At 43.5% G+C, this 23,153-nt stretch overlaps 1 protein-coding gene across 2 annotated transcripts in view; it reads right to left on the reverse strand.

The window, feature by feature from the left end:
* Positions 1 to 1,412: 1,412 nt before the first annotated feature.
* Positions 1,413 to 23,153, reverse strand: part of DISP1 (dispatched RND transporter family member 1) — a 107,515-nt gene continuing 85,774 nt past the window's right edge. For both annotated transcript variants that reach the window (XM_073671889.1, XM_073671890.1), the window contains 5 exons: positions 14,157 to 14,280; positions 9,942 to 10,072; positions 8,291 to 8,388; positions 7,234 to 7,331; positions 1,413 to 5,203 (listed from right to left, as the gene is read on the reverse strand). In XM_073671889.1, the coding sequence (XP_073527990.1) occupies positions 2,573 to 5,203; positions 7,234 to 7,331; positions 8,291 to 8,388; positions 9,942 to 10,072; positions 14,157 to 14,280 (3,082 nt within the window). In that variant the 3' untranslated portion in view covers positions 1,413 to 2,572. The remainder of the gene's footprint in view (positions 5,204 to 7,233; positions 7,332 to 8,290; positions 8,389 to 9,941; positions 10,073 to 14,156; positions 14,281 to 23,153) is intronic.

Below are 23,153 nucleotides of genomic sequence, written 5' to 3' on the forward strand. Positions count from 1 at the left end.
AAAAAGTCCCGGGCCAACCAGTATATAGTGCAATGGGCCCCACAAAGTCATCCATACAGAATAATGGCCCCACATAGTCCTCCATACAGAATAATGGCCCCACATAGTCCTCCATACAGAATAATGGGCCCCACATAGTCCTCCATACAGTATAATGGGCCCCACATAGTTCTCCATACAGTATAATGGGCCCCACATAGTCCTCCATACAGAATAATGGGCCCCACATAGTCCTCCATACAGTATAATGGGCCCCACATAGTCCTCCATACAGAATAATGGGCCCCACATAGTCCTCCATACAGTATAATGGGCCTCACATAGTCCTCCATACAGTATAATGGGCCCCACATAGACCTCCATACAGTATAATGGGCCCCACATAGTCCTCCATACAGAATACTGGGCCCCACAAAGTCCTCCATACAGAATAATGGGCCCCAGATAGTCCTCCATACAGAATACTGGGCCCCACATAGTCCTCCATACAGAATAATGGCCCCATGTAGTCCTCCATACAGAATAATGGCCCCCACATAGGCCTCCATACAGAATAATGGGCCCCACATAGTCCTCCATACAGTATAATGGCCCCACGTAGTCCTCCATACAGAATAATGGGCCCCACATAATCCTCCATACAGAATAATGGGCCCCACATAGTCCTCCATACAGAATAATGGCCCCACATAGTCCTCCATACAGAATAATGGCCCCACATAGTCCTCCATACAGAATAATGGCCCCACATAGGGGTGGTGGTTTTGGTGTCGAGGGCCAAATAAAACCACACTGAGGGACAGATTTGGCCCTCTGTGTGTTTTGAGTGTGACATGTATGGTGTAATCCATCCGTTTTCAGCATCTGAAGCCTTCTGTGGGGTCTCTGCCCATGTCCAATGACCATCACTCATTCCATGTACTATTGTTTTAGGATTTGACTTTGTATTTTGGGTTACACAGGACATTTTTGGTCCCACAAATTCAGCAGCCTCATCAGTCCCATCATAAAATGGGATGGCATGTCACTAGAATATGTAGTGTCATTCTGATCACTGGGGGGCCTGAGCTCTGAACCCTCCACCGATCCGGCCCCTTGGAAAATTCTTCTGCATGTCGATTCTTCTGACCTGGACAATGCATGGAAATATCAGTGAAGGAAGCACAGCCCCAGGTCAGAGCTACATCTACATCTGCAGCTGTCGGATTACATAGCAAAAACCTGCTACTCACAGATTCCCTTTAAAGAAAAAAAACAACAAACGGATACAAAAAAAAACCCATAGAAGAAAGACAAAGTACTCTATATGGTTTTATTGACATAAACTTTGATATCTCTCTTAATACAGCAGGCACGTTGGCATCAATGTTTGGCATAAGACAATCAAAAGAATTGCACTTGACCATGAATTACATCACTTTGTGGACAGATTTAGTGTCAGGTTTCCGACATTTTGGTCTAAAAACTGACATTCATGAATTGAAATGCGAGGGACGATGTACACTACTGTTGCTCCGAAGTGCTATTTAGTTTCCACACACACTTTACGCCTCTCCCTCCTACTAGATTTGGAAGCTTTGCTTTAGTGCGCTCAACTGGCAAAATAAAAACAACCCCCAAAAAAACAAACAAAAAAATAAATAAAATTTAAAATTCTGGAAAATATAAAAAATAAAATATATACCGTATATAAAAAAAAAAAAAAGTCACCCTAACGTCACTTTGTTATGATGACACCTTAATGTCAGATTAGATGCCGATGGCAAAACTGATCCACTCTTCACACCTAATGTTGGGGCTCAGAGAACAGAGAAGGACTCCGAATTCAAAAAACAAAACAACAACGTAAAAAAGAATAGTCCCCTTAGACCCCACACTGGATGTAACACACTACCAGTTCTGTCTGTAGAGTTTCTTCAAAAATTTAGCAGTAGACCGTCTCGTCGTAGAGGTTTTAATTTTTTAAGAATACTCTAGAAAAACAGGAAAATGAACCACGCCTGAATAAATGGGCAAAATGTAGTAACATATTATTACCCACCTGTGGCGGTATATAACGGTTTACTGGCCCTCTATGGAATGTTTGGGGCATTTCCAAGAACAGGGCACGAAAGGGTTTTACAGAATTAGAAAAAACATGGCTGCAGTGCCATACCGGTCCATGGGTTGTGTCTGTTATTTTATCATAACTCCATAATAATGAAGAAGTGACCCACAATCCCACGCTCTACCCGTGGACAGGCGTGGTGCTGTTCTTAAATTAAAGCAGCCATGGCGTGCTTATATAAAAACCTTACTATGCCCTCACTTCACTCAAAGAGGACATCCCACTAACGGTGAATGGGTTTGACCAGGCTATCCCAAAGTGCGAGCTACTCAATAGCTTCAGAATTGAATATTTCTCATGAGGCATAGATGAGTACACCAAGCAATGGACCACAGAGGCATACGAAAGGTTTGGTTCCACACAGTCTGCCAAGAAAGTTACAATGCTGTTTGCAACTTGTAAAGGGTGCCGAAAAATTGTGTGCGTAAAGAACATCTCAACAAGTTCCTTTCTACAACTTGTCCCTCAAGATGTGCTACTGTTATGTGATGCTAGAGGTTCCAGTTCATAGTGTTCATGTTCGATTTCTGTCTTTGTACTTCGTGTGTCTAACTGATACTTGGTACTGTGATTCGGCTTGTTCTGTCCCCTTTCGGTGGTGGTTGATGACAATGCTTGTGAAAAGGCTTTGAACTGTAACTTTTTTGGCAATGGAATCTGACCACAACTTCCCTGTGGCCCCAGACAACGGCACATACATTGAAAAAAGAAAGTAGCAAATGCCCAGCTAATGCACATAATCAACATCATGAAAGTACCCAACTGGGTGTAAGCCAGAACAGTTGAAGGCATCATCATTGCTCCAGCCACAAAGGTAGTCAGTGCAGCCATAGCTATAGCGGAACCCATACGACTTAGAGAAAACACTACTTTCCCTTCTCGATCTGGATCTGGAGCAAGACGATAGGCGACGCCATAATGTACGGCAAAATCCACTGATAGACCCACGGCAACGGATATAGTGACAGATTCTAGAACGTTGAGTTCCCACCCGAGAAGAACCAAAGAGCCAACAGTAACAAATATAGTGCCCGCTATGGAAACTATGGCATACAGACTTATAATTATGTTCCACGTGGTAAGGAGCATGACGCTAAAGGCTACGGCAACAGATAATCCCATGGCAATCAAGGTTCCATCGGAGAGGCTGTCTTGAAGATCGTAAAATTCAAGGTTGCTGACAAACCATCCATGGCTGAGCCCAACTGGAGCAGACTGGAGCTCCTGTGATATCCAAGCGTCAACCTCCTTGTAGAAGTGATGCATCTTTTCATACGCGAAGGTGAAAAGGTAAGAACTTTTAAACTCCAACACCACAGCTCTGATGGTGTCATTGATGTCAAACCTTGGGCCGGGGGTTTTGCTGTCTAAATGGTAACCAGTGCTCCTTTCGAGCTCCATGATAGCCCTTTTGATACAGAGCTCAAAGACCTCTTGCTTATATGGAAATCCTGACTGGCTGCAACATGGGTAAAGTGAAGGTTCGTCACAGTCCTGATTTTCCATCCATTGTTTAAAGGTCTCGATGAAACAACTGGTGAAGTCCTGTTCATCCGTTTGATAGTAGAAAGTTTGGTTTTTCAACTTTTGGCAAAAATTCAAAATCCACTGTTGAGAGGCAGGGCTGGCAATATTAAAGCTACTGTCCAGTTTGAGCTTGCCCTTGCTTTTTGGATTCAAGGGATCTCCATTGTCTTCTGGAGAGATTCCCCAGACGATAGTAATAGGCATATGAAGCTCTTCCCCATGGTGGACCCGCTCAAAAATAAACAGCTTTTTGTACTCCGCATCGTATCGCTCAAATGGATGGGAAGACCTAAACACTTGAAATTCTGAAAGTTCTAACGAGGGGAGTTTCATCTTTGGATTGACACATACGATATATGCTCCACCGATAGTTAAGGCCAGGAAACCAAACACCCATACGTATCTGAATTTGATGACAATACATGGCAATACCTTCTCAAAAAAAATCCTTGATGCTTCCGAAACTGCGAAGAGAAACTCCTGTACCTTCTGGCACATTACATTCCAACAGTTTTTCTTATTATAAGGTCGTTGCTGAGGACCTTTAAAACAGGTAAAAATGTTCAGGAGGTAACGTTCATGTAGGACAACTACGGCAGGTAGCCACGTGACCATAAGAAGATAATTAACCAATATAGCGGTGCCAGCATAGACTCCGAAACACCTGATTGCGGTGATGTTGCTGACGTAGTTGGCGTAGAAGGCCGCTGCGGTGGTAAAGCTGGTGACAAACATAGAAAGAGCAGCATGTTGCAGGGTGATGCTAACCGTCTCTGAGGTCTCGGCGTGGGGTTTGTCAAATTTTGTGTAATTCCAGACGTCACACAAGACAAATGCATCGTCCGCCCCAATTCCAACAAGAATGATCAGTGCAGTGAGGTTCATGAATGGGAAAAACTCGAAGTTAAATACGACACGATAGAGGAAATAAGATACAATCAGTGAGCTAATTATGGCAAACATGGTCATTAGCGTGATAAACATTGATCTTGTGTATATACACATGACCAAGAGGACAATTAAAATGGCGATTGCTGGATACACAGTATCCATTAAGAGATAGTCTTGAAATAAGCTATGTTTGATTCCAAACTCTATTCCTGTGACGGTCGTTACACCATCAGAACAATTCCAGTTCTCAAAACGATCTAGATAAATGTTCATCATCGACTCCCCTTTTTCGGTTGGGGAGAAGAGCATACTGTGCCTTAAAACTGGACTGGAGAAATCCACATTCTTTGGACTGAAGAAGTCTTTGTCTACCAGATAATGGAGAATCTGGTACACGGCGTTATACTTGGTACATTTTCGAGGCACGTTTGTACACTTCAGCTGGTCCTTCCTCTTGGCCGCCATATCCCAGCAGTCTGGTCCCAACGTTCCATTATGATAATATTTGGCACAGGTACGAATTAATTTTAGAGTGTGAGACACGTCCCGCTCTACAATCTTATGGCATGATGATCTGTTGTTAAGGATGGCAATGTAGTTTCCTAAAGTCCAGCTGGGGCAACACGAGTCTGCGGTGGTCCTCTGGCACAGGTCTGAAAACTGCGGGTGGGATCTGATCTGTAAGATGGAAGAAAAAAAGAAAAATGAGAAAAATCGGGAGCTCAAACTAAATACTTGTTCTGAAACATGGAGGGTCTAGAGTTGACTAAAACTGACCAAGATTTGGGTGATGGCCATGAGGACCAAAATCTCGCTATCTGACCACAAGCTTACAAACTAGTCCTTGATGTCGCTGGTAAATTACAATTTACAAACCTGAATTGGTCAGCTATAAAAACTTCATTATATACATTCTCCGCATGCTGAGTAACTGTACACATCGGGGGGTTAAATGCCATGTCTCCCATAATTAGATTACAGCTCCAGCGCCCTCTGTAATGAGGCCGTTTTTACTGCTTGGCGTGAACCATAACTAAAGGGCAAGAACAGTTTGTATTTCATGTTTAATTGCCTGTGTGTCCTACAGTGATTAAGAAAAGTTAAATTAGGAATGTTCGGCATCTGAATTCCATTAGTGACTTGCCCATAATTACCCGGGCCTGGGAATTGAGCAGTTTCTTCAAGTTGAGTAGAAGCCCCGCCACTTTAGATAATCTACGAGCAAAACTAGATAGATCCTAAAGGCGGCCATACATAGATTGGAGCAGGATGGTGGGTGGACAAACTTTGAAAGAACATTCGTCTTGTAAACGATCGGTACGACAAGGCAGCCATACACATTTTAGTCCATTTAATCAAAACTGACCACACATGTCAATGGGTGATGGGGCGAAAGGATCTTTTTGGGACAGTTCTTTCATAAAAAAGATTGCTTATGAACGAGCACCTATTGGATGAGAATTCTAAACTGCGCCTGATGGCACAAGCACGGTGGAAGATGCTTCGTGTTTCAATGCAGGATGAAGGATGTAGATCTGCAATCAGTTTTTTTTTGGTACGTGCACTATCCTTTATTTTTATGAATAACTCACGACCCATTAAAATCTAAGCGCCTTTTCATATGTCCTTCCTTTTGGCAGACCGATTGTCCGCAGGGGGAAAAAAAATGTAGACATGTCCTACTTGGATCTGTGTTATTGACAAATCAATAGCCTAGTAAAAAAAAATGGGTAGGAAGAGCTAAGAATTCTTTCTTCTACATTTAGGAAAAAGGAATGCAATGAGAATTGTAAAAACTGACGCACGAACCAAAAAATGGATCCAGAACGCTGGGGAAAAAAACAAAAGACACGGACTGTTTTTCACAAATTAGAAAATAAAAAGCGGACCTTTCGAAACAGGCCTAAAGGTTCTAGAGCAAGGGGGCAAGGCTTCCAGATGGAGGGACATACATATTGCTATATTACACAACTTTTAATATTAGCCCTAAAAATGGTCAACCTCTTCAAGCCAAGAGTCTACCTTATGCCACTGTGGAAGTCATTTCTGGCTGGGAAAAGGCCGATTGTAGTGACTAGAAAATCAGAATTGGCCAAATAATTCCAGCCACCATAATCACTACATTTTCTTACATCTCCAATGTTTAGACCTGCCATAAATATTAACTGCAGCACTTTTGGAAGTTGATATGTTCTTTAATCTAGAAAGTGCAGAACTCGACAGGTGCTGGATTATTCACCTTTTCAGATCAGTAAGGTTGTGAGTTTTGTCCAATGGGTTTTCTGTAATTTTATTGGTTCCTTTGGGTACCAAACTTTTTGTCTCTGTATAAAAGTTTTTACCAAGTCAATAAAATGACGGAATTTCCCCAGTTTTGCCCTAGGGAATTATTGAGGAATGGCCACATCCCAGTGTGAATTTCCACTAATTTAACAATTTAATGAATTCCCCAAATCACAGTGGGAAGGACACTTTTGTCACTCAGCTCCATTCCTACCATGGAGACATATAGGAAGATTTGTAAAGGAAATGTCCATTAACCCTCCCCCATATTTACTCTCAAACATTATCCATGGGACCCACACAAATAACAGAGACTATCCAAATATTCCAACCCTACGATGTAGAGAGACCAGGGTGTTCTGAAACACTTAAAGTTGAAGAATGTCAGGAATGCGTCAAATATTTGACATTTTTTTGGGACTTACCCTTGCATTGTCTATATTGCACATGGACTTGATGGCTTGCAAATTCCAGAGACTCTGCCCATTCACTGAGGTAAATACAATTCGAGAATAGTGGTCATCTGAAAAAAAAAAAATCTGGTTTATAAAATGGCAGAAATTAAAAAAAAAGTGAAAAAAAAAGTTTTCCAGAATTACATGCGACTTTTGGTTGTAGCCACTATCCAATTCTAGACCTCACCTCTGCTGGTGTTTGACCACCATTCCCGAGTGACAAACATTCCCTCTAACATAGATTAGTGATTCACAACCTTTGAGGGAACCCCTGAAAAGCAACTTTCTAACCCCCATTTTATGGTCTCTCTTCTATATGTATTTATACCACATAACAATAAACCAAATGTACATTATTGGTCCAAAATGCGTTGGCAATATCACCATTCAGATGTCCATACACCTTAGATAGCGGTCAGCTAAATGCTCGTAAGGCCAACAGCTATCCCTTCCGATTCCCCCATACACATGTGCACTCGGTTAGGCTAAGCATGTGGATGCATTTTCAATGGAGCGAGGGGTGTAAGTTGCCGCCAACTATAAAGGGAACTTATGTCCTGGGAGAACACAAGGACGGACATTGAGATTCAACAAAGCTCTATCCTTCTCTCTCCCAATATCATCTATTGAGGAAGAGTCAGGTTGCCCCACACACTTTAGGTGGGAGACCAATTCCATCAAAATCGGTGAACCTTTCTCTAAATTGTTAAGGGGGCTTTAGAGACTATCAGCATGTGCGCCCCTTGCCAATTCTCTTTGAATAACCTGAATATCAACCCATTATTCCCTAAGTGAAGCTCCAGTGTAACCCTACTTGGATAACACAAGGCCGACAAATCATTTTCTACAAGGAGTATCAGGTCAACGTCCTCAGAAGTTGCGGCACAGAGTTCAGTTGAGTCTACAACTAAGTTTGCAGTTAGGTTTTAATAATTTTGGGGGCATATTTCATCTCAAACCCTTTGACAAAAAAAACAAAACCTTTTACATTTCACAATTAACACACCCTTACATGGGAGAGACTTACTTGGCACCGCACAAAAAAAGCTGTCCTTATGGAAGTCCCAGTCTACCTGTCTTTTCTCCCTTTCAAAGTGATCTTCTGACCATCGTTCAGGCTGATGACTGTAACAGAAGACAATGGGATAAATATAGGCGTACATCAGAAAAACACCCACCTAAACAATCACCCTACGTTTTATCAAATATACTGAGAGATAATATAGCGTCATCTGCAATTCAATACCCAGGATATTTCAATACGACATTGCCCACTGGGACTCCGGGTTCTTTTTGGAAACGTTCTTGTAAACTATTGTATACTCTTGAGATGGGAGCTGTTGACGTCTTTGTTCTTTGTTTTGGGCAGAAGCTTTTGTTTGTTCTTCTGCAGCATTAGCCTTGTTTAGAGAAGCGGAGCCCCCCACTGATACTTACAAGCGTCTCTTATTGCAAGACTCAGCGTGAATCTAAAGACACTGGAAAATCATTGATATGGCCAAGTGTGGACTACAAAAGGGAAGCTTATCATTATGAATTTACTTTGTATCTGAAGCCAGACAAATCCCAGGAGTCAAGTAGCCAATGTCAGTCCATATCTGCCCATGCACACTGGAAAAATAGTCAGGACATAGCTTGGGTAGCAGTGTCACTCAGGACCACAAGTCCACCATAGACAACAGATAGCGGTTGGCCAAATGGTTGGCTGTGTTCTATATGAGAGAATTGTTGCCAAACTTGTCTGGTGGTGGTTTATCTCACTAAGAAACAAGGATCGGCAGTCGGAAATTAGAAACGCTGTATCCTTTTCTTCCTCAACATCATCTGTCGAGGAAAGTTGTGAGGCCCCATACACATTAAACGGTCGTTCGAGTGTTTGGTCAACTTTAGTCTAACTTGTATAAGGGGCCTTGAGGCTGAAGGCCCCTCTGTGACATAACCAGACACCAAATGATACATTATAGTTGGGGGCTCTAATAAAGATTTTTCATAGGGGTCCAAAGTAATCCAGATTAAACCCCAAAATCTCTACAGAGCAATACTAATATTCCTGTCTCCCATCAGAAGTTCCAACCTTTTGGCCGCAGACTCCACAAGTAGACTAAACATGTACTTTATGTTGCCAAAGCCACTGTATGACAATGAATCCTATGATTCAAAGATCCTAAGTTTAGGCTTTTGGGCATTGTATATTTGCTTTTTAATCTTTTTTTTTTTTTTTTTAAAACATAATGGCTGGGTTGGGTATCATCAATGTCTGGAGTTGGCTCTCGTGTGTCAAGATGAACCCCTAAGTTACCCTATGTTCCCGTCTCCCACCAGAACTTTATACTTTATGGCTGAAGGCTCAGAGAGAAGTGTATGTTTTAAAGGCCAAGTACTGTATGATGCCCAAAGTCCATCATTCCAGAAGGCTATGCAGAGGAGACTTTGGGTTGTTATATACAGTAGATTTGGAATTTTTTTTGCAAAAACATAATGGCTGCCCTTTATGGTTCCAAGCTATTGTTACCCTAAATATAATGATGTACAGCAAAAAAATATATACTAGAGCATCGTGTTAACCAGAAAAACCTAATTTAAATTTTTCAAATTAAACATTGCCAAATATGAAATTTTTGCAAAAATAGTAACAATGGGACACAATTGACACAGGAAATACATACAAATGACTTAACTATTTTTTTGCTTGCTCATCTGCATATTTGAATGGATAATTGGCTAGCGTTGCCTTGTATCCTGTGTTCTCCACCATGTTATTCCACGTCACTAGTCTTTGGCCGATGGCAGTCCCTCTGGGCTCGAACCCCTGTAAGATAAGATGAAAGGAATGTCATCAATGACAACAAAAGAAGCACAAACAAGTTGATGTGCAGAAAGAGGTCAGATCATACAGGTCAGAGGTTACTGCCTCCAACAGGTGGATGACAACTGATGACTCCAGGCTGGAGATGACGCGCTCTGTATATTAACCGGCTGAGGCAACAACTGCTGACCTTCTAACATGCTTATTATGTCTCCTCACAGGCATCTATTCATTCAGTCATCACCCCCCAAGGACATATAAGACTTCAACATCATCGAAAGTCAACTTATCAAAAAATAACTCTCATTGTAAAAGCATGGTCATTCATCATCAACCAACAAGCTCAAAAAGATCCATCCACACATCACCAAAGAGCAGCCCAAGAATATGATATCTACGGAGGGCCGACCTCTGGAATAAGGATTCTTCAAAAATATTTGGAAATCCCTGACCACTTTCATCAAATGACTATGACTGGTTTAAGGAAATTCTACACCAACTATAGGGTCTCTCTAGACAAGAGTGTCAAAGTGACTGCATCCACTTTCTCCATGCTTCTGCTGTGATATCCCTTCTCCACAATGTGATACAACTTGTGAGTCACCTTTGAGTCAACCAGATTCAATGGTAGCTTGTACAGTTGATGTGACTGGGAAAAATATTTGTAACTCTACATTATAAATGGTCAATAGATTTGAGTGAATCTCCAAAATTTGTTTACGGACAAATTTATTTGAACCTGTCCTAAAAAGACATTTATTATGCAACAAGGTCTCTCCAGTATCTAAAGCATAATAACTAGAAGGCCATGAAGGGTTTAAAAAAATAATGAAAGATTATGCTCATCTGTCCTGCCACCGAATCTGCCTGCCCAGACCTCCACTCACTTTGAATTAGTCTGAGTCTTCTGGTACTGATTGATTAGGCCTCACGTGGATCAGGAAATCAATTACGTGGGTTGACCCTCAAAGTCTCATATGGCATGCCTCATGGCACTGAATTACATGAAACGAGTCGCATCCCACCTGACCATATAAGGCCTAATCAGCACATGCAGATCTGGGCCCATGGCCTTCTCCCATGGCCTTCTCCCATGGCCTTCTCCCATGGCCTTCTCCCATGGCCTTCTCCCATGGCCTTCTCCCATGGCCTTCTCCCATGGACTTCTCCCATGGACTTCTCCCATGGACTTCTCCCATGGACTTCTCCCATGGACTTCTCCCATGGACTTCTCCCATGGACTTCTCCCATGGACTTCTCCCATGGACTTCTCCCATGGACTTCTCCCAAGACCAATCCCAAGACCAATCCCAAGACCAATCCCAAACAAGTAGAGGACAGGGGGCAGGTCAGGTGTAAGGCAAGCCTAGGACATGTGAGCATAATCATTTTTATATGTTTAACCCCTTCCTGGGCCTCAAATAAATCCTGCAAAATGGTGCACAGTTGGCCACCATTTCAATGGCTTTGTGCAAATTGAGTATAAAAAAAAAATCTTTTGAATCTGAAATTTTCAGGAATTTCATAATGAATTTGAATCAGTAAAAAATACAATACATTATATTACAGCTCAGCCAAGTTAAAATATCAGACAAAACCATTGTTCAAGTGTGGCATTATTTTTTGAAGAAAGCTGCCAAGTATTTCAAAATTGATTAACACCCTGTAAACTGATCAAATATATAGAGAAAATGGATTGAGTAATTTTTGCCATCATCATTGCACTTTTAACATACAGTACATAGTTGTCCTTCAATATGTTAAGAGTCTCAGTTTAATCATCTAAAAATTAGAATCATACAACTTATAAATCAAGCTTAGCGCTCTTAGATGTCTGATAAAAACCATCTCCTGTTACGAAATTCAGAAAAAGAATAAAAATTGCCAAAGTAACCTTTTTTGCCTCACATATTTTATTTTCAAAGGCTGATTGCATGTTTCAGATCTATGATTGCAAAAAACACAGATGTATTAAATCCAAAATTTGGCCAAGTACAATATTTATTTATTATTTTAAGTCACTTTTTTTTTTAATTCATTTTTTAGTATAATTTTTTTTTATTTTAACAGTCAAACCAAACTATTTTTCCCCTAATCTGGATCAACAGGCTGCATTAAAAAAGCCCCTTGGCCACAAAATAAGTCACCAGTGGGACTATGTCAGAGATTTTGCATTGGGGCCCTGGAACTTCAAGTTACACCGCAGTTGGAATTATTTTTTTTACATAATAAAGGCAATTACTTTAAGAAAAGTATAATTGTGATTTCCCATGTATTATAACATCGATTTGGATTTCACACATCTACTATATAATCGCCTTATCCCGTCGGTCTGTCCGTCCAGGAAATCCCGCGTCGCTGATTGGTCCGGCCGCGGCCAATCAGCGACGCGGGATTTCAGAACAAGATTGCAGCCGTTAGCGGCTCATCTGTCGCACGGAGGTCAAAGGCGATGCAGCGGAAGATGACCGGCGCTAGCCGGTCATCTCCCGGCTGCTCGCAGCGGAAGTACCCGCACAGGCAGCGCCGCTCCCCGGTCCTCACTAACACGGTTAGCTGATTGGTCGCGGCCGCCAATCAGCGATATTGGCGCGAAATTTAAAATATTTAAAATTTAATCAGCGACTGGCGCAGCCCTACCGTGAATTGGCGCCGGATTTGAAACACGCAGGCCACCGTCGGGAGATCAGCGGCGACGCAGCCGGGAGATGACTGGTGCTAGCCGGTCATCTCCCGGCTGCTCGCAGCGGAAGTACCCGCACAGGCAGCGCCGCTCCCCGGTCCTCACTAACACGGTTAGCTGATTGGTCGCGGCCGCCAATCAGCGATATTGGCGCGAAATTTAAAATATTTAAAATTTAATCAGCGACTGGCGCAGCCCTACCGTGAATTGGCGCCGGATTTGAAACACGCAGGCCACCGTCGGGAGATCAGCGGCGACGCAGCCGGGAGATGACTGGTGCTAGCCGGTCATCTCCCGGCTGCTCGCAGCAGAAGTACCCTGACCGGCGGCCTCGATCCCTGGTCCTCCCCTCACACTTGCCGTCGGGAGATCAGCGGCCCTAGCCGATGATCACCCAACGGTAGCCGCATGGAGGTCAGCGGCGATGCAGCCGGGAGATGCTCGCAGCAGAAGTACCCGCACAGGCAGCGCCGCTCCCCGGTCCTCACTAACACGGTTCGCTGATTTTGGCACCAAATTTAAACACGCTCTCTGGCCAATTGGCGCCGGATTTAAAATAAGTACGCCACTGTCGGAAGATAGCAAGGGGGCCATACAAACCAGGATTAGGGGAATGACGGAGCCTAACAAACCACAATTAGGGGATGAGGGAGCCATACATACCAGGATATGGAAATTTAACAGTAGCTGCTGCATTTCCCACCCTAGGCTTATACTCAAGTCAATACATTTTCCCAGTTTTTTGTTGTAAAATTAGGGGTCTCGGCTTATACTCGGCTCACCGCGCACAGGCAGCATGTGACCCCCGGCTGCAGCTGGCTCTTGCTTCCGCTTATGTTACGACTATTTGCGGCTGCAGCCAAGGGGTCTCCTGTTTCGCTTTCCATGGTGAGTGATGGGCTGTGGGCAGGGTTATCCCCCATCCCGTCACACCCGGCATCCACCGCACGAGCATTCAATGACAGAGCGCGCGGTGGATGCTGGGTGTGACACGATGGGGGATAACCCCGCCCACAGCCTGTCATTCACAGTGGTACGCGGAACAGGAGACCCCTGGCTGCAGCCGCAAATAGTCGTGATGTAAGCGGAAGCAAGAGCCGGCTGCAGCCGGGAAAATTACGTGCTGGCTGTGCATGGTCAGCGATGTTGTCACAAGCAGTATTGACAACATGACGTAATCACAAAATTCATTAGGGGCCCCGGGGGGATACATTGGGGGGTTAATTTAAAGTAGTGCGCAACCCATTTAAACACTGCTTCGCTGATTAGTCGCGCCCGGTCGGCCGCATACATATTCTAGAATACCCGATGCGTTAGACTCGGGCCACCATCTAGTTACTAAAAAAAGTATAACAAAACTGCACACATAGAAATTTAGAAAGTAATGTGAGCAAACATACATACCAGGAGAGGATCAGAAAAGTCTGGGAGATCAGGCACCAAAATGCCAATCAGGGCACAGACGACGATGAGTACGGTACACATTCCGAGAACCACCACGGGCCAATCCGCTATTAAAGCTGAGTAACTAGAAGAAGAAAAAAATGAGGTTACCAACATGAAAGTCAATGTTGGCCAACTTCAAAATGTTGGTTCTCTCCCATCAGAACTACTATTGTCTATTTGATCTTTTAGGTTGATAGGTATAACATAAAAGGGGGTTCTTCAACTCATGACTCCACTCGAAGAGACAGAAAGCAGTTCTCTCTTTGGTGGAACCATATACTACATGGTCATGCTTTGACTTGAACGATAAGTGGTCTCCAACAATCACTGAGGAGAAGGAAAGCCAGGCCTGCAGCAATTGGAAAATCACCAGGGTGGCTTTATTCTACGGGTTGGACAAGTGGGACACTCCCTTTTAAGATTTGATATATGTATGGAGTAAATCTGTTCGTACTCATGAGTAGGACTGAAGTTTCTCTAACCCAAACATGTCAAGCTCTGGCCTATGGCCAAATCTGGCCTGCAGGGTGGTTTTATTTGGCCCGCGACACCAGAACCACCACCCTTATGTGGAGCCATTATTCTGTATGGAGCACTATGTGGGGCCATTATTATTTATGGAGGACTATGTGATGCCCATAATACTGTATAGAGGACTATGTGGGGCCCATTATTCTGTATAGAGGACTATGTGATGCCCATTATTCTGTATGGAGGACTATGTGGGGCCATTTTTCTGTATGGAAGACTATGTGGGGCCCATTATACTGTATGGAGGACTATGTGGGGTCATTATTCTGTATGGAGGGCTATGTGGGGCCATTATTCTGTATGAAGGACTATGTGGGGTCCATTATTCTGTATACTGGTTGGCCCGCGACTTTGTTCAGGTTTTTAATTTTGGCCCTCTGTGTTTGAGTTTGACATCTCTGCTCTAACACTGTCAGTTACGTTACATGTATAGGCATCTTAATTTTCAGCAAATTGTCAAAAGTCTGACAAACTCCAATATATCGCTAATAACTTCCGGTAAGTCAAATTTCAAGTATCAGAATTCAGCCCAATGGTGGCATCTAACATGACTATTGTGTAAGTGAAGCCACGCATGGGGTCAAATGAAAAGTGAAACGTCTGATTTAAATCTTTGGAATTTGCAAAATGGAGCTGGTCTTGAGTTTTTGAAAATTAGTAAAAGTCCAGTTTTAAGGACACTACAAATGAAACCCTTTACAAGTTTTAGCGGACACTTATGTGAACTTCCACTTTTTCAGCTGGTCAGCTACATCCAGGCTTTACAGCCTGGTAAAATTAATATTGAGCCACATAGGAAAGCAAAACCATCAGTTTCAACTTCTGAAAGGCCTCATAAAATGTTCAAGAAAAAGTTTCAACATTTTCATAAATTTAGGTGAACCTGCTAACAAGAAGAAGATAATGATGGAGAGAACCATCTTCATTATGACCAAACCAAGCATGGACCTTCTAGTTTGTTGACTGACACCTGATCAAGGTTGTTGAAAATTGGGAATGGATCTCCGAGATATTAGAAGGAAACTTGAAAGAGAGGAATGGATCATCACACACTAAACAAGTCTGGCTTCAATTAATTCTATCATTTTAACTATTTTCAGTGGTATTTTTCTAGTTTATGTGACGTAAGAAAAAATCTTAACAATACTGTAACTTTCACACTAGATACAAAAGCAGCTTATACACACTAGTCAGCTTTGCAGAATAAACTGGAACACTATAAGCAGAGTCACCTCATGGTTAGAGGGGGAATGAGTTAATAGCTTTATTGGACTGCTAGATGCATAGAAAAGACAGTGTAGTAACACAATATATCACACAAATAAGTGCAAATCTGTCGATCGCTCCTCTGACAGTTTTCTATAGATCACATCGGCTTTGCTGTATACACTGGAACGCGATAAACAGAATTTTATCATTAGAGGGTTAAAAGTGGATATTGTACTGCTGGAGGCGTAGTTAAGGTAGTGTAGTAATTTTACGTACTATATAAATTAATAAGATGCTTTATTTTAACTATTTTCAGTGGTATTTTTTTTCTACCCTATATGACCAGCCACATAAAAAAAAAATTCTCGAGATATTGAAGTTTTCACACCAGCTACAACCCCTGGCAAAAATTATGGAATCACCGGACTTGGAAGATGTTCATTCAGTTGTTTAATGTTGTTGAAAATAAAAGCAGATCACAGACATGGCACAAAACTAAAGTCATTTCAAATGGCAACTTTAGGGCTTTAAGAAACATTAAAAGAAATCAAGATAAAAAATGTGGTATTCAGTAAGGGTAATTTTTTTCAGACCAAGCAGAGGGAAAAAATTGTGAAATCACTCAATTCTGAGGAAAAAATTATGGAATCACCCTGTAAATTTTAATTTTCAAAACTAACACCTGCATCAAATTAGATCTGCTCGTTAGTGTGCATCTAAAAATGAGTGATCACACCTTGGAGAGCTGTTGCACCAAGTGGACTGACATGAATCATGGCTCCAACACGAGAGATGTCAATTGAAACAAAGGAGAGGATTATCAAACTCTTAAAAGAAGGTAAATCATCACGCAATGTTGCAAAAGATGTTGGTTGTTCACAGTCAGCTGTGTCTAAAATCTGGAGAATCTGAGGAGACACAGATTAGATATTAGAAAAAACTTTTTGACAGTTAGGGTGATTAATGAGTGGAACAGGCTGCCACGAGAGGTGGTGAGTTCCCCTTCAATGGACGTCTTCAAACAGAGGCTGGACAGACATCTGTCTGAGATGATCTAGTGAATCCTGCTTTGAGCAGGGGGTTGGACCAGATGACCCAGGAGGTCCCTTCCAACTCTACCATTCTATGATTCTATGATTCTATGGGCCAAATACAAACAACATGGGAAGGTTGTTAAAGGCAAACATACTGGTAGACCAAGGAAGACATCAAAGCGTCAAGACCGGAAACTTAAAGCAATATGTCTCCAAAACAGGAAATGCACAACAAAACAAATGAGGAACCAATGGGAGGAAACTGGAGTCAATGTCTGTGACCGAACTGTAAGAAACCGCCTAAAAGAAATGGGATTTACATACAGAAAAGCTAAACAAAAGCCATCATTAACACCTAAACAGAAAAAAACAAGGTTACAATGGGCTAAGGAAAAGCAATCGTTGACTGTGGATGACTGGATGAAAGTCATATTCCGTGATGAATCGCGAACCTGCATTGGGCAAGGTGATGTTGCTGGAACTTTTGTTTGGTGCCGTTCCAATGAGATTTATAAAGATGACTGGATAAAGAGAACATGCAAATTTACACAGTCATTGATGATATGGGGCTGCATGTCAGGTAAAGGCACTGGGGAGATGGCTGTCATTACATCTTCAATAAATGCCCAAGTTTACATTGATATTTTGGACAGTTTTCTTATCCCATCAATTGAAAGGATGTTTGGGGATGATGACGACATTATTTTTCAAGATGATAATGCATCCTGCCATAGAGCAAAAACTGTGAAAACATTCCTTGAAAGAAGACACATAAAGTCAATGTCATGGCCTGCAAACAGTCCGGATCTCAATCCAATTGAAAATCTTAGGTGGAATTTGAAGAAAATGGTCCATGACAAGGCTCCAACCTGCAAAGCTGATCTGGCAACAGCAATCAGAGAAAGTTGGAGCCAGATTGATGAAGAGTACTGATTGTCACTCATTAAGTCCATGCCTCAGAGACTGCAAGCTGTTATTAAAGCCAGAGGTGGTGCAACAAAATACTAGTGATGTATTGGAGTGTTCTTTTGTGTGTTTGTTTTTTATGATTCCATAATTTTTTCCTCTGAATTGAGTGATTCCATATTTTTTTCCCACCGCCTGGTCTGAAAAAATTACCCTTACTGAGTACCACATTTTTTATCTTGATTTCTTTTAGCGTTTCTTAAAGCCATAAAGTTGCCATTTGAAATGACTTTAGTTTTGAGCCATGTGTGTGATCTGCTTTTTTTCAACAACATTAAACAACTGAACGAACATTCTCCGAGCCCGGTCATTCCATAATTTTTGCCAGGGGTTGTACTAGAGCAGGTACAAAAGGCTGGTATCGTTTTCTGTAGCGTACTTGTCAGCTTTACAGAATAAATTGGAACACTATAAGCAGAGTCATCTCATTACGGTTATAATTAGAGGGGGAAGGAGTTAAGAATATCTTTATTTGATTGCTGGAGACATAGAAAAAGCAGTGTAGTAACGTAATATAGTAGACTGAATGCAGCAACTCTGTCACTCCTTTGACAGTTTTCTGTAGATCACATCAGCTTTGCTGTATGGACTGGAACACAATAAGCAGAATTGTATGATTAGAGGGTTGGGAGTGGGTATTGTACTGCTAGATAAGGCAGTATAATAACTATTTACTACATAATAAGCTGTACGCAGATCACGGTCACTCCTCTGACTTGGCTTTTTCTACATCACGTTAGCTTTGCTGTATAGACTGGAACACAATAAGCAGAGCTTTATAATTACAATTCGAGGTTTCGGACCAGATCTTGTACTAAATTTTGAGATATTTGCTTAAATTTTATACACGAGAATTTAATAAACTTCCTTTAAAGGAAACCTTGATGCTTCTTGATTGATTATAGGTTGCCCTACTGTAGGAACCTCCAATAATTTGCAGCGCCACCACTGGCGAAACAAGGTATTACATGCTAGAAACTGAAAAAGTGCTGTCTTTGTTATACAAGACGAAAAAAAAAGGATCTACCTTGGTCCTCAGCCACTCTCCATTGTAGCTGATCAATAAGGGCCACGTATAGGGGATTGGTCGCTACGAATTACCTAATAGTTTGTATGAAATGGGATTTTCAACCCTTTACAATAAGAGATTGGAGAAATAAGCGTTTTAGGTGAAAGTGATGGGTTTTCCAAATGCTGAAACGACCTGTAGGCAGGTGAAGTATTCGTCTTATGTCGGTCCAGTTTTAGAAAACAGCGCGCAAGCTGATGGCTGTGCAATAACTTGGCATTAGATTGTGGCCGCTGATCTCATCCAGGGATTGTCTGTGCGCTCATACACACGGTTATTAAGTAGTCAGAGGTGAAAGCGACAAAATCCAGATGATTGAAATGTGAGGATGGAGCAGCCAAAGTACACAGAACGAGAACCAAATATAGACTAAACAAATAGTCAACACTATGGATGAAGCTTACAGCCACCTCCTTCTAAAGTAGAGAAATGCATTGATAAATAGAAGAGTGTTACATATATATTATATATATACACACACACACATCTATATCTATCTATATATATATCTACTAAAACAGAAAATAGAGTAAAAAAAAAGAAACGCGAAACAAAGTCGATGTTAATGGTACATTCTCTAAATGGGCTAAAGTCAGTCATGGAGACCACAAATATTAGTATTAGGAGCAATGGGGGCCACGGGGATCTGTACGGGGAACAGTGGGGGCCACGAGGATCTGTACGGGGAACAGCGGGGGCCACGAGGATCTGTACGGGGAACAGCGGGGGCCACGAGGATCTGTACGGGGAACAGCGGGGGCCACGAGGATCTGTCCCAGGAACAGCGGGAGCCACGAGGATCTGTCCCGGGAACAGTGGGGGCCACGAGGATCTCTCCAGGGAACAGTGGGGGCCACGAGGATCTCTCCAGGGAACAGTGGGGGCCACGAGGATCTGTACGGGGAACAGTGGGGGCCACGAGGATCTGTACGGGGAACAGTGGGGGCCACGAGGATCTGTACGGGGAACAGCGGGGGCCACGAGGATCTGTACGGGGAACAGCGGGGGCCACGAGGATCTGTACGGGAACAGCGGGGGCCACGAGGATCTCTCCCGGGAACAGCGGGGGCCACGAGGATCTCTCCCGGGAACAGCGGGGGCCACGAGGATCTCTCCCGGGAACAGCGGGGGCCACGAGGATCTCTCCCGGGAACAGCGGGGGCCACGAGGATCTCTCCCGGGAACAGCGGGGGCCACGAGGATCTCTCCCAGGAACAGTGGGGGCCACGAGGATCTCTCCCAGGAACAGTGGGGGCCACGAGGATCTCTCCCAGGAACAGTGGGGGCCACGAGGATCTGTACCGGGAACAGTAGGGGCAACGAAAATCTGTACCGGGAACAGTGGGGGCCACAAGGATCTGTACGGGGAACAGCGGGGGCCACGAGGATCTCTCCCGGGAACAGTGGGGGCCACGAGGATCTCTCCCGGGAACAGTGGGGGCCACGAGGATCTCTCCCAGGAACAGTGGGGGCCACAAGGATCTCTCCCAGGAACAGTGGGGGCCACGAGGATCTCTCCCAGGAACAGTGGCGGCCACGAGGATCTGTACCGGGAACAGTAGGGGCAACGAGAATCTGTATCGGGAACACGTGGGGCGACAAGAATCTGCACTGGGGGAGGTGGGGGGTCACAAAGATCTGTACTGGGAGCAGTGGGGGCCACAAGGATCTGTGTTTGGACAAATTCTTTTTAATCTCATTATTAATGATCTTGGGGATGGGATTGAGAGTAAAATGTCAGTTTTCACTGATGATGCAAAACTATGTAGGATGATAAGATCTAACCTGGACAGTACCATATTACAAAACGATCTGGATGAGATTTCTGACACTTGGCAGATGAAGTTAAATGTAGAGTAATGCACCTAGGACGGAGTAATCCTATTGCTACATATACCGTATATTCCGGCGTATAAGACGACTTTTGAAGACTGAAAAATCTTCTGTCTAGTCTGGGGTCGTCTTATACGCCGGTAATGCTTTTGAACAGCGGGGGCCACGAGGATCTGTACGGGGAACAGCGGGGGCCACGAGGATCTGTACGGGGAACAGCGGGGGCCACGAGGATCTCTCCCGGGAACAGCGGGGGCCACGAGGATCTCTCCCGGGAACAGTGGGGGCCACGAGGATCTCTCCCAGGAACAGTGGGGGCCACAAGGATCTCTCCCAGGAACAGTGGGGGCCACGAGGATCTCTCCCAGGAACAGTGGCGGCCACGAGGATCTGTACCGGGAACAGTAGGGGCAACGAGAATCTGTATCGGGAACACGTGGGGCGACAAGAATCTGCACTGGGGGAGGTGGGGGGTCACAAAGATCTGTACTGGGAGCAGTGGGGGCCACAAGGATCTGTGTTTGGACAAATTCTTTTTAATCTCATTATTAATGATCTTGGGGATGGGATTGAGAGTAAAATGTCAGTTTTCACTGATGATGCAAAACTATGTAGGATGATAAGATCTAACCTGGACAGTACCATATTACAAAACGATCTGGATGAGATTTCTGACACTTGGCAGATGAAGTTAAATGTAGAGTAATGCACCTAGGACGGAGTAATCCTATTGCTACATATACCGTATATTCCGGCGTATAAGACGACTTTTGAAGACTGAAAAATCTTCTGTCTAGTCTGGGGTCGTCTTATACGCCGGTAATGCTTTTGAACTTTCAGAAATTGACATGCGGGGATACTCTGGGGGTGTTAATAAGCTGCCGTGGCCGTATCCCTGCCATGTCGGAGTTAATATAAGGTGGAGGGAGTTAAAATACGGCGGCGGTAGGTCCAGACAGTCAGCGCTTCTGTGCTGAAACTGACACATCGCTGCGTATTCCCAGCTCCGGACACAGCGCAGGGCTTCTGTGCCGACAGCTTTCACTTGTCACAGAAGCGCTGCGCTGTGTCCGGAGCAGGGAAGTTCGCATCGCTTCTGTGACAATATATGAAAAGCCGGCAATTCAGCAGCGGCATAAGCCGGCACCCGACAATTTAGAATAGAAAGAATAGAGAATCACACATAGATTAGATAGATAGAAACAAGTCAGTCACATATATATGAAGTACAGTGACAGTGTTGCTTACTGTACTTGTCATTTAGTGTAAAGGATTTATTAAAACAAATAATAGTGTTTTCATGCACCGTCTCTTTAAAAAAGCCGGCCGGCAATTCAGCATCTGTACTCGACAATTTATAACAGACAGAATAGAGCTTCACACATAGATTAGATAGATAGAAACATGTCAGTCATATATATATGAAGTACAGGGACAGTACTGGTTACTGTACTTGTCATCTAGTGTTAAAATAACGGATTTATTAAAAAAAAAATTGGCGTGGGGTTCCCCTTAATTTTAGTCTCTAGCGGAGGTTAAGCAGACGGCTGGGGCAGATGTTTGAAGCCTGGGAAGGGGGTAATACCCACGGAGCTTCCCAGGCTACTAATATCAGCCCCCAGCTGAATACATAGCCTTTACTAGCTATTAAAATGGGGGATCCCAAAAAAATGATGTGGGGTCCCCCCTATTTTAATAGCTAGCAAAGGCTAGGCAGACAGCTGGAGGCTGATATTAATAGCCCAGGAAGGGAGCCATGAATATTGGCCCCCTCCCAGGCTAGAAACACCAGCCGTCAGCCGCCCCAGAAATGGCGCATTCATAGGATGCGCCAATTCTGGCACTTAGCCTCGCTCTTCCACACTGCCCTGGTGCGGTGGCAGGGGGTAATAGGGTTGGGGTTGATGTCAGCTTATAATGCCAGCTGACATCAAGCCCAGGTTAGTAATGGAGAGGCGTCTATAAGACACCCCCATTACTAACCCCATAGTCAAAGTTAAAAAAAACACAAACACCCAGAATAAAGTCCTTTAATTGAAATAAAGACACAAATCTTTATTGTTCTAAATTAAACCATACTTACCATCACGCCCATTCCAGCTGAAGCCAACGATCTCCTGCAATAAAAGAAAAATAATAAACCAACATCATCCTTACCTTTCCATGGTTCCCACGACAGCTTCAGCTCTGCTGCATCGAGATGACAGGCTGGACCGCAGCAGAACGCCGCCATCCAGCCTGTCATCCCGCAGACACTGAGAAGCGCAGGCATGCTTGCGCTCCTCAGTGTCTGGCTGTGACGGCATCCAGATG

The sequence above is a fragment of the Phyllobates terribilis genome, unplaced genomic scaffold (assembly GCF_046119375.1).
Source record: "Phyllobates terribilis strain yellow unplaced genomic scaffold, ASM4611937v1 Scaffold_3__8_contigs__length_932513732, whole genome shotgun sequence".
NCBI classification, from domain to species: Eukaryota; Metazoa; Chordata; class Amphibia; order Anura; family Dendrobatidae; genus Phyllobates; species Phyllobates terribilis.